Source organism: Molossus molossus, unplaced genomic scaffold, assembly GCF_014108415.1.
Source record: "Molossus molossus isolate mMolMol1 unplaced genomic scaffold, mMolMol1.p scaffold_m16_p_11, whole genome shotgun sequence".
Classification (NCBI taxonomy): Eukaryota; Metazoa; Chordata; class Mammalia; order Chiroptera; family Molossidae; genus Molossus; species Molossus molossus.
The window spans coordinates 72,428,812-72,440,354 of record NW_023425346.1 but is presented as its reverse complement, the minus strand read 5'-3'; the positions used below and the strand labels follow the sequence as shown (position 1 = coordinate 72,440,354).

The window sequence follows — 11,543 nt, the reverse complement described above, 5'->3', positions numbered from 1 at the left end:
CTCAGATTAATTGACGGCTGTTCTGGATGTTGGGGATGACCACATCTCATTCCTATTTTCATTACAAAAATACTAATACTGAAGTTCAGTAAGGTGAAATGATTTAAAATCACTTAGCGTGGCCGGGAAAGGACTGCATCTCCAGTTTTTAACTCTTGAATTATGCATCCCAACACAATTAGAGCCGTTAAGGTAAAAATCACTAGCCATTGGGTAGTGTACCTGGCGACCCTACGTTTAGTCCTGTAAATCATCCATTTCCCTAAAGTCCATCCCTGAGAAGTTGCTTCAGCTCTGTCCACGGTGTTAAAAGAGTGCCGACAGATCTGAGACCGCGAGTACAGGGACTGACCTCGAGCCGTCCTGCCAGCTCGTTGCGGCTAAGTTTCAGTGTGTGAACCGCGTTCTGAGGCCTTCCCACAGTGGCCATGACTCAGGTATGTCAAGGGCTTTCAGTACGGGCCCTCAGTGGGCGTCGCAGTCACGGGAACTGGTCCCTTGCGTTTGGAAACAGGAGAGGAAAGCCCGAGCGCCCCAGAGGTCTTTCTTGCGACCTTCAAGTACAGGAGAAAACAGTGTGAGTTTCTGCGGACACAGGAAGTGGAATGAGTTCGGAATCTGAGACCTGAGAGGCCTCCATGGGGGAGGGGAAAGAAGCGCGAGAAGAAAGGGAAAGGCCTTTTTCTCCGGTGACGCTCGGTCACGCGGCGTTCTCCCGACGTGTGCGCACGCCATTGGCCGAGCACCAGCACACGTCCCCGCAGCCGCCCTGGCGCGAACCGCGGCAAGGGCGGCGCCGCACTGGAAGTTGGTGAGGCGCGCGCGCTCCCGCGGCCTGCCACGCCCCCTCTCTCTGCTCGCCAACCCGCTCGCCCAGTCCCTCTTCGCGCCCAGTTGGCCACGCCCCTTTCGCAACTCGCCCCTCCTCCACCAGGCCGGCGGCGCGCGGAAAGCGCGTCACGTGACGACTAGCCCCGCCTCTTCCTCTCGGTCCCATATTGAACTCGAGTTGGAAGAGGCGAGTCCGGTCTCAAAATGGAGGTAAAACCGCCGCCCGGTCGCCCCCAGCCCGACTCCGGCCGTCGCCGTCGCCGCCGGGGGGAGGAGGTATTAGGGGGAGAGTGGGGGGTTGCTGGGTAGTGGCCGGCATGGGGGGCCTGGCTCGGTGGGAGCGGGGAGGCCGGGTGGATGGCTCGGTGGTCCCGCGCTCTGCGTTGAGACGGGCGGTGGGAGGGGGAGGGGAGCAGGCCTCGGAGGCCTCCTCGGGGGCCTCTCGCCCGCCTCGCTTTCTTCTTCGGCTGCACAGGTGGCTCTTGGGAAGCGCGGCGTGGCTGGGTAGACCTCGGAAAGGGAGCCGGCCGAGCGGCCTCGGATTTAAGGCCGAAGGAGGCATGGCGGGCCTAGGCAGGAGCGGTTGGGAGGAGGCGGTGGGGGAGGGGTGGGGAGGGGACGAGCAGGCACATCCGGGAGAGCGAGCAGGCGGGCGGCGGCCACATTGACATTGATCCGCTGCCGCGTTACGAAATGGCGCATTGGCCCGCAATGGCCGCCGCCTAATTCCGCCACCGAGAAAGAGAGCGCGGGATTGGAAGAAGAGAGAGGAGGCGGCCCGGCAGAAAATGCCGCAAATGGCCTCGAAGCGTGGGGCGCAGTGCTTCTCCTGAAGTTTTGCTGGCGAATTTCTAGGCCTTGCAGACCTTTTTAAGGCTACGAGATTTTAATTGTCTTGTTTTCTTCGCAGCGTTCGCTTGCAAGTACGTTTTTAGAAAGTTTGCTGCCTGCTAATACTTCCTGATCTATTCTTGCTAAAGTACTTAGAATTATACATGTCTTCGCGCCATTATAAAATAGGAACTTAACATTTTTTTTTCTACTTTTTCCCCATGGCCTTGATTATAGTTTTCGGATTTTTGTTTCAGAGGATTGTAACCACAGTCGAATTTTTCATGTGCTTGGGATAATTTTATGTAGGGTATAGTTGGTGTGTGTGTTTGTGTCTTTGGTCAGTTTGGTGTTGCTAATTAAATGCATTTAACCAGGACTTGAAAAGATGAGTGAATTAATGCTTTAAGCTATTAATCGTCTGACTTTTTTCTAGTATGTAGAGAATCTCTTTATGTAAAATGCCTTAATAACTGTACCTTTAGAAGACTCAGGAAGATATTAGAATGTAAATGTGTGCCTCTTTATTTAAGGACTTCAAATGAGTGATACCTTAATGCATGGATTAAATGGCAATTCCTATAATTTATTAAAGGGCTGGTTAAATTGTAAAAAAGTTCAGTTCACATCTTTAAAAAAAAAAAAAAAAAACTCATTCCAAGCAGTAAATTTTATACTTAAATCTAGCTTGCTTTTTTTTTGACCCTACAAGGTATATTTGAAAATTCGGCCATGTGATACAAGTGCCCGTAGGTAATTTTTTCAGCACATAACTATAACAAATTGGTTACAGAAAGCTGTCAACGTGGTGGATTTTTTTAGTTCTTTTTTGCGGGGGGGGGGGGGTGAATTAGCCTTTTATCAAGGAATACCTGTTTTAAACTAATCTTGACTTGTTTGTAGCTGGTGAATATCTCTTTCTGTTTTTTAAGATAATTTTTTTAAGAATTTATTTGAGCCAAACTGATGACAATGTCAGGAAGGAAGATCTTAAATGTTCCAGATAATGACAGTTATTGCAGTTTCTTTTATACATTTGGAGTTAAGGAGGGGATGTATGCAAGATTTTTACATTTCTTTACATAATGGTGAATTTCTTTAAATTTTCCACTCAAGATTTTTAAGTTATACCTCACAGCTTTGTGGTTTAAAATTAAAAGCTTGACATGAAAAGAAATGGCATAGATGAAACACTGCTTCTACAACACTTTTGTATATTAGACAATGGTTTCTTAGTAGCAACATCTAAAATAAACTATTCCCAGGCTCTTTTGTAGCTTAAAATTAGGGGACTTTTGATTCTGGGAGTCCCTTAGACTAAAATTCGGTTGAAGTGATATTGGCATTTGAAAGGCTGTTTATAGGTTTTCTTGGTATTTTGGTTCCTTTATTAAATTGATGTGGTTTGTATGATCCTACTCCAATTTTTAACTGGATAAAGTATTAATGGTATACAGAATTTGATAACTGAGTTTATTTGCGGCAGAGTAAAGGCTTGTACATCTTAGCAATTCACTACTAAAAGAAATCATTAAAATATATTGGTTTGTTTTCTCAGGGCCATGATCCAAAGGAGCCAGAGCAGTTGAGAAAACTGTTTATTGGTGGTCTGAGCTTTGAAACTACAGATGATAGTTTAAGAGAACATTTTGAGAAATGGGGCACGCTCACAGATTGTGTGGTAAGTTACTAAAGGAACAAAATAAAGGTTCTTAGAAAGGGGTAGAGGACTTGTATAGGTGTGTTTCAATGATTTAAAACTTTTATTTTGTAGGTGATGAGAGACCCCCAAACAAAACGTTCCCGGGGCTTTGGTTTTGTGACTTACTCTTGTGTTGAAGAGGTGGATGCAGCAATGTGTGCTCGACCACACAAGGTTGATGGGCGTGTAGTGGAACCAAAGAGAGCTGTTTCTAGAGAGGTATTTTAATGCCGTGTTGTGTAACATGTGAAGTTGTTGTAAAAATTTGTGGTTTTGACTTACAAATTTTATACTTGTAGGATTCTGTAAAGCCTGGTGCCCATCTAACAGTGAAGAAAATTTTTGTTGGTGGTATTAAAGAAGACACAGAAGAATATAATTTGAGAGACTACTTTGAAAAGTATGGCAAGATTGAAACCATAGAAGTTATGGAAGACAGGCAGAGTGGGAAAAAAAGAGGATTTGCTTTTGTAACTTTTGATGATCATGATACAGTTGATAAAATTGTTGGTAAGTAGCAACTTGAATAAGAAAGCAGAAATGGCATTTTTGTTCTACACTTAATTTTCTGAATTACCTATTATATTGTGCATAATGGCATATAAAGCGTATGGTTCAGGTGTCATAAAGTGACTACACTTGTGTAACCAGCATCCGGATCAAGAAATAAACGGTAACATCCCAGAGCATGCCCTTACCCCCACTCAGAAGTCACTATCTTCTTGATATTTTAATGTTAATGTAGTGCTAAAGGATATCATTTATGTGTGCTTTTTCAAACATCAAATAATTTTTGTTTGTTTGATTTAAAAAAAAATTTAGTTCAGAAATACCACACTATTAATGGGCATAATTGTGAAGTGAAAAAGGCCCTTTCTAAACAAGAAATGCAGTCTGCTGGATCGCAAAGAGGTGAGTAATGCCATATATACTTAAACAGTACATGCAAGTGGTGTTTGTAAGGTTCTTAAGAGATCTTACTTGCCTGTGTTAAAGGCCGTGGAGGTGGATCTGGCAATTTTATGGGTCGTGGAGGAAACTTTGGAGGTGGTGGAGGTAACTTTGGCCGTGGTGGAAACTTTGGTGGAAGAGGTAGGATGGTTATCTTATTTCTAAGTACATGTCTACCTAAAATTTATTGGTAGGTTGAATTTTAACACTTTTAACGCGTACTTTTCTTTTCTTCAGGAGGCTATGGTGGTGGAGGTGGCAGCAGAGGTAGTTATGGAGGAGGTGATGGTGGATATAATGGATTTGGAGGTGATGGTAAGTTGTTTTTTTTTAATTGGTATTTTGACTTTGTTCCTGTGCTTGTTAGAAAGTTATGGCTTTCTTTTTGTTTTTCCTAATTTCATTCGATACTTGAATGGTTTGATGGCTAAAGTATGCTTCTAAACTAATATGGAAGACTTATCAATCCTCCCCCCCAGCTTTAACTTTAGCGAATTATTTTTGACTAATTAGGTTTATTGTGCCTAATTAGTTGAGCTGGCACTATATCTCAGAAGACTTCACTATTTTTCTTAGTGAAATTTAAAGAAAAAGTTTTTTGTTTTTTTTTTTTTTTTTTTTTTTTTTTATCCTCACCCGAGGATATTTTTCCATTTTTTTGTACAGATAGAGTGGGAGGGAGAGAGAGGAAGGAGAGAGAGAGAGAAACATCGATGTGAAAGGGACACATCGAGTAGCTGCCACCCGCACGACCAACCAGGGCCGGGGACAAACTGCAACCGAAGTACGTGCCCTTAGCGGGAACCGAACCCGGGTCTCTCTGGACCGCAGGCCGACGCTCTAACCGCTGAGCCAAACTGGCCAGGGCAAGAAAAAGTTTTTTAAATATTAAACTATATTTAAACATTTATCTTAAATTCTTACTAGCTAGATTCTTGGTTCTGTTAACCCGGCTTTAGTCCTAAATCAATTGGCTTATTTTCCGTTGACTTAAATGTAATATAAACTAGAGTTTCAATAACTTGATCCTCTACATTTGTTTTTGTATGATTCAATTTTTTTTAGGTGGTAACTATGGCGGTGGTCCTGGTTATAGTAGTAGAGGAGGTTATGGTGGTGGTGGTGGAGGACCAGGATACGGAAACCAAGGAGGTGGATATGGTGGTGGTGGATATGATGGTTACAATGAAGGGGGAAATTTTGGAGGTAAGTTTTCACTTGTTTTAAATATTCATTATTGTTTATAGTTCCATTACAGATGTTTAAACATCTTAAAATGTAGCATTTGGTCAAATTTCATGTTGTGTAAAATTAGAGATTACTCAGTTGATGAGTAATTGAACTGTGCTTGTTAGTAAATTGGTAAATGTATTTAACTCTTTATTTTGTACTTGAAATGGGCATTTATCAGTAGTGTATTGCCAGCACTTTACTTACTCTAAGCACTTTTAAACTGGACAGATGAGAATAGGAAATTGTTAAAAGGAATCGGGTGTTACCTGGGGTCTGATGAAAGCATTTTGAATCTGAATGTGTCAGATATATTGCAGACTATAAGCAAGGCTGCATTATTACTCTGTGACACTCTAAAGAGCTTTGTTATGAATCCACTGGGTTTTGGACTGTTAATGTCAACAACAGGTTTTTCTTACTACTTAATAATTTAGAATATCTTTTGCAATGGATTTAAGAGGTGTACAGCATCAGAATTAGAGTGAATAAAACTGATAATTTTGAGGGTGTTGGTATGAAAGAGAATGGGCTAGAGTGTAGCATCAAATATAAACAAAGTATGACAGCTATCTAGATACATGCTCTTGGGACCATCTTCCACTTTTATTTTCTTACCCATGTTTGAGGTCTGTTAGTGGGCCTCAGTTTGTAGTAGAGGCGAATTTGGTACATATATTAGAAGAAATAATTATTGTATAAGTCAACCACAAATAAAACCTTTGTAATTTCAGGTAACTATGGTGGTGGTGGGAACTATAATGATTTTGGAAATTACAGTGGACAACAGCAATCAAATTATGGACCCATGAAGGGGGGCAGTTTTGGTGGAAGAAGCTCGGGCAGCCCCTATGGTGGTAAATACTTTTTTTCATCAACATTTTGTGTAGCCTTGTTAATTTACAAACTCATATTTCTTTTAAAACTATATATGTATATTTCTAGGTGGTTATGGATCTGGTGGTGGAAGTGGTGGATATGGTAGCAGAAGGTTCTAAAAACTCAGCAGAAAAGGGTAGGTATTTTTTAAATTTTTATCATGATGATAAAGCATATGTGAAACTGTTCACTGAGTGTAATAATTTTTTTATCCTGTATTATTCAACAGGCTACAGTTCTTAGCAGGAGAGAGAGCGAGGAGTTGTCAGGAAAGCTGCAGGTTACTTTGAGACAGTCGTCCCAAATGCATTAGAGGAACTGTAAAAATCTGCCACAGGAGGAACGATGATCCATAGTCAGAAAAGTTACTGCAGCTTAAACAGGAAACCCTTCTTGTTCAGGACTGTCATAGCCACAGTTTGCAAAAAGTGCAGCTATTGATTAATGCAATGTAGTGTCAATTAGATGTACATTCCTGAGGTCTTTTATCTGTTGTAGCTTTGTCTTTTTCTTTTTCTTTTCATTACATCAGGTATATTGCCCTGTAAATTGTGGTAGTGGTACCAGGAATAAAAAATTAAGGAATTTTTAACTTTTCAATATTTGTGTAGTTCAGTTTTTCTACATTTTAGTACAGAAACTTTAACAAAATGCAGTTTTGAAGGTGTTTCCTTGTGAGTTAACAAGTAAAGAAGATCATTGTTAATCACTATTTTGTATGAATTTTGCTAAAGTTAACTGTAAAGAAACACCTGCTGACTTGCAATTTAAGGGGAATCTATTCTCCCCATTTCCAAACCATGAAATGAATGGGCTCTGACATGTGGAGAGAATAGATATTTGTATGTTTGCAATGTGTGTTTTAGATAAAATAGAATTGGGTATTTAAATTAGCATATTTGTGACTTTAATGACAAGAGTTACCTTCAAATGAAAAAAATCTCAAAATTCCTATTTGGTTTTTGTGCATCTTCTTTCAAAATGTAATCATGATTTTAGTGTGTTAGCTTTGCTGAGAGTCCTAGCTGTGTTTAGAACATCTCCATTCTACATTCACCTTGGTCACATGTGAACTGCTGCCATAGTTTTATTTGGGTGTAAAGAATGTCTACTGCCCTCTGTTTAAATTCTGGAAAAGAGTAGTGGATGGTTTTCCTTTCCTCAACCAAAAAACCATTCTAAAAAACGTATCAAAATATAGGACCACTAAGCCTGCTGTATCTGAGCAAATTGGTGGCTGCCTCCCCCCTCTCTTCCTTTTTTTTAAAGCACAAGAGGCCCACAAATCTTTTGTTATTTTCCTTGGTTTAACATACATATTTTTTTTATATAAGCTCTCAAAGCAAGAGAATAAAAATCATGCATTGTTGAACCCTTAACTGGCTGGCATGCTTTCCTGTTTCTACCCTTACATTTTACTGGATGAAACCAAGGGCAGTCTAGATATAATTGACCCAAATGACAATTCAGTAGAAGTGTACCACAGTTGCTTAGTACAAGCTTCCCACTTCCCAAGTACTTGAATTCAAATTTAGATCGTCTGAGTTCTTATTCAAAATCCCAAAGAACACACTGTTACTCTATGTGTATGCTTGAACCTGAATCATGTTGGTGTGAGCTAATTTGTTTGGAAGATCCTGGGTGAGAAGATTTTTAGATAATAAGGTTTTATATATATATATATAAACCAATGTCTACTGTTTCGCGCCAGCCTAGTGCTTACAATTTCATTCAAGCCCTAAGAATGTGCCCTGCTGTTATTATTTCTTTGGCAGTTGAACATTGAATTCAAGGTTCTTATTTTTGTTTTAAGAAGTACTAAGCAAAACAAGCAATAAAAAGGGGAGTGGGGCGTACTAGTGTTTGCGTATGCTCTCTTGTTGCTCTAATTCTGTGCCACTGTGCATTAATATTTGGATGCATGCAATGCCAGCATGGAAATCGGTCTTCACAGATACTGCAGTTTTCCAGAAAACACTCACAAACCAATAAATGTAACAGACAACATGCCATTTGTTAATGGACGTATGTGAATAAGCAGCATAGAAAATAGGCAAATATTAGAAAATGGTTAAGTTTTTAATAATTTCAAGTGTGGTTATATAAATGGACACTGTCAATGTTTATAACTTAAACCTGGGTACCTGGTCAAAATAATGCTTGGGAAACATTTTATTAAAATTGAGCTAAATTGTCTCAAGTTCTTTTATTCATATAATAAAGGTTGAAGGAATGGGGGAGATTAACATTTCCTGTTTCTATGTTTGTGGAATTGTTGGACACAACCTTGACAGTATCCTTTAATGGTATATGAAGTTAATTGTACTGTTAACAAACTTTCTATGTTCTGGAACCAGTTTAATAGTGAAAATATTTTCAGTAAGTTGATGTTTGCAACCTATAAGCAGGTGAAACCTGTGTATGTGACCTGTTTATAAGTTGTATTTAGCTTAGTTCTTGTGAACAGTGTGGAAAAGTAAGCCATGAGGAGAGCGATTTAACCAGCTTTAAAGGACCTAAGATGTGCTTTTTAAGCACTGTGGATCAAAGGAGACTCACTAAGACAGGACTTCAGCAGCCTTTTGAGTATGGACAAGTCAGCATAAATAAAGAATGACAAGGCAGCAGCAAGAGCTTCAACTACAGAGAAGTGAAGGCATAAGATACTATGGTGATAGTGAGCAACATTTCAAAGCTAGTTAAATCTGCTTATTACAACTGAAATATCGAAGAAAGTCTAGCAGGAAGGAGCTCTTCGCCTTTTGGAACATCAATGAGAGATAGTTGCCACAGTCGCTAGGTCTAGCATTTAGACCTGCAAGGAAGGGCAATAAGCATTAGGTAAGGCTTGAATTTGAATTTTTTCACTAATTAAAGAGTAATTTTTTGTAAAGCAAGGTAAGAGTAATCTTTTTGATTTGCAGGTTGAATGAGAACCCTACTTGCCTAAATGAGGAATGTCTTTCCTACCATCTTAAATACGAAGGTTTCTGGCTGGGTAAGGTTTGTAGCTCACAGTAAAACCTGATGACACCATTTGTTTCCCCATAAATTTATACATTTAAAACTATTAGGTACATAAGCAAAATTGTTCAGCTGAAACTATTTTGGAACCACATCCAAAACATTTAAACCAGTTTAAAAAGCTTCCCTGCAATAATCATGAGTGTTCATGTTGACTGACATGTGGCCCCATGTACACAATTCATTGTTGGTGTCTTTAGAGTAAAGGTAGTTTTTGATGGGAAAGAAAAGGAGTGACCTTAAATTTTGCAAAGAATTTTGTGATGAAGCATGATTTAGTTGTAACAGAAGCATTAAGTTGCCAATCCTCATTCTAGGAAAAACCTTGGAATCAACTTTTTAAATTGCCAGATGATACAAATATAAAAATGGTCTTCGTTGAAGTGGCCTCATTAGGTCTCATGCATATAAAATCAGGGAATTATTTGGATTAATGGGATAAATATTTGGTTCCCTTTTTTAGTTTTTTTGTGTGTTCTTTACCTGTTAACCGGAAGCAGTAGGAGCCTAATTATGCTAATGCTCCCTTTTAAAAGACAACTTCCCAAAGACTAATTAAACTATAATTACTGTGCAAATCAGTTGCTGATTTCATAAGGGCTATTTCTGCTGGCCCAAGAGGGCTTGTTAAAAATTGAGACTTGCCGTTAATTCACTTAAACAACCAAAAAAACTAGGGGGATAGATGCTTAAAATGAAACTAGTTTCTAAATTATAAATAAATTCTTACATAAAAAGGAGTAAGTTGGCCAGTTTATTCTCACAGAATGACTGGTTGACTTTATCTAAACCAGGACTACATTTCTACACATCACTGTAGAATGAAGTGTTGAACGAGGTAATTCTTTTATTGATGAATTTTCTTTACAGCGTGGTTTTAGAAAAAGAAATTTTCCTAAGATAGGAAACATTTTCTTCTCTTTAAAGGCATTGTTCTTTTTAGTCCATCTCATTTCTTTATGAAATAAAGTGATTTAACTTAAATGTAGTTATACTGTCATTACTGAAAAATACACTTAACTCATAGCACCAATAAAATGCGAAAGTTCATAAGGGAAATGATCAAGGCAAGCTTGTCAAAGCAACTCAAAGGTTACTGCTTTCCACACTATGTTAAAACAACATTCACACATGTCCTAAAGAAGATAATTTGGTAATAAAGATCATTTGTTAAGGAACTAAACAAATGTAATAAGCTTGGTTTTAAGAGTTCAATATAGAAACCACAATTTGAAACATTTCTAGTTAATGACAGTATCCCTTGGAGTTCCAGTAATGTCACAAAGTAGGGAGTAAGCATGCTAATGTGCAGGGGTAATGTAAGCCTATATGAGTATTCAAAATTTTAAATTTCAATGTTTTCTGATTTTTAAGACTTAAGAGGTGGTCTGTAATGGATTCAGATGTTTCATTTGTAGGATAATGAAATGTTTACAGAAAGATACCTTTTTCATTAAAATATTTTTAGAAATGCGTGTGTGGTTTTGTCACTTCACAGTGTTCCGTGTGACTTAAATGCTATATAGGTGAATGACATACTTTACAGTGAGTAATAACAGGAAGGATTTAAGCTTTGAAAGGCAATATGTGAAGTACTGAGGTGATAGGTGAGGAGTCAGTGACTTTAATTGGGGGGGTGGGTGGGGGGGGGTAAGGATGATCCAGCAAGTGAAAAACAATTCAAAGGGAATTACTTCCAGACTTTGGAAGTATGAAGTGTCTTAAAGTCAGTGGATTAATTGGTTGAACATTTTGTGTTGTGAGGGTGGGTTGGGCAAATGTTTTTATGAAATAAACTACAGTGCTGTGATTTAAACTAAACAGAGTCACCTGTTAAAAAGTTTGAAAAATTTGTGAATTAGGATTTTGATAAATGTGACATAAAAATAAAGTATGTGGATTCTTAACATTAATAGCTATTAACATGGTGAGTGAAATGAAGTAATTGAAGCCATGTGGGGACTTCTAGCTGTTAACAGGATTGTAACACATTTTGTTTATATTCAACACTGGTTTCATAGTATATGCAGTGGTTTTATATTCTACAGCTGTAAGTACCTTCTAATTTCAGGTTAATATTTGAATCCCAAAACAA

The 11,543-nt window shown here is 38.9% G+C and overlaps 1 protein-coding gene across 4 annotated transcripts; it reads left to right on the top strand.

Annotated features, from left to right (window-relative positions):
- Positions 1-967: 967 nt before the first annotated feature.
- HNRNPA3 (heterogeneous nuclear ribonucleoprotein A3) lies at positions 968-11,054 on the top strand. Of its 4 annotated transcripts, none has more exons than XM_036253973.1 (11): positions 968-1,107; positions 3,221-3,343; positions 3,437-3,583; positions 3,664-3,874; positions 4,187-4,276; positions 4,361-4,456; positions 4,553-4,630; positions 5,381-5,521; positions 6,280-6,402; positions 6,491-6,560; positions 9,349-11,054. In XM_036253973.1, the coding sequence occupies exons 1-10, from the start codon at positions 1,036-1,038 to the stop codon at positions 6,541-6,543; spliced, it is 1,134 nt and encodes a 377-aa protein (XP_036109866.1). In that variant the 5' UTR covers positions 968-1,035; the 3' UTR covers positions 6,544-6,560; positions 9,349-11,054. The 4 variants fall into 4 exon arrangements, with proteins under 4 accessions (XP_036109866.1, XP_036109867.1, XP_036109864.1 ...); XM_036253974.1 differs by lacking the exon at positions 9,349-11,054 and adding an exon at positions 6,654-7,544 and having other exon boundaries at positions 968-1,041; XM_036253971.1 differs by lacking the exon at positions 9,349-11,054 and adding an exon at positions 6,654-7,544.
- The last annotated feature ends 489 nt before the right edge of the window (positions 11,055-11,543 follow it).

What these genes read in the sequence shown, in the direction of transcription:
- HNRNPA3 (XM_036253973.1), top strand. Translation starts at nt 1,036, where the DNA reads ATGGAGGTAAAACCGCCGCCCGGTCGCCCCCAGCCCGACTCCGGCCGT. An exon ending in TACAGTTGATAAAATTGTTG is followed by an intron (nt 3,875 to 4,186) that starts GTAAGTAGCAAC and finishes AAAAAAATTTAG; the next exon opens with TTCAGAAATACCACACTATT. An exon ending in TGGAAACTTTGGTGGAAGAG is followed by an intron (nt 4,457 to 4,552) that starts GTAGGATGGTTA and finishes TCTTTTCTTCAG; the next exon opens with GAGGCTATGGTGGTGGAGGT.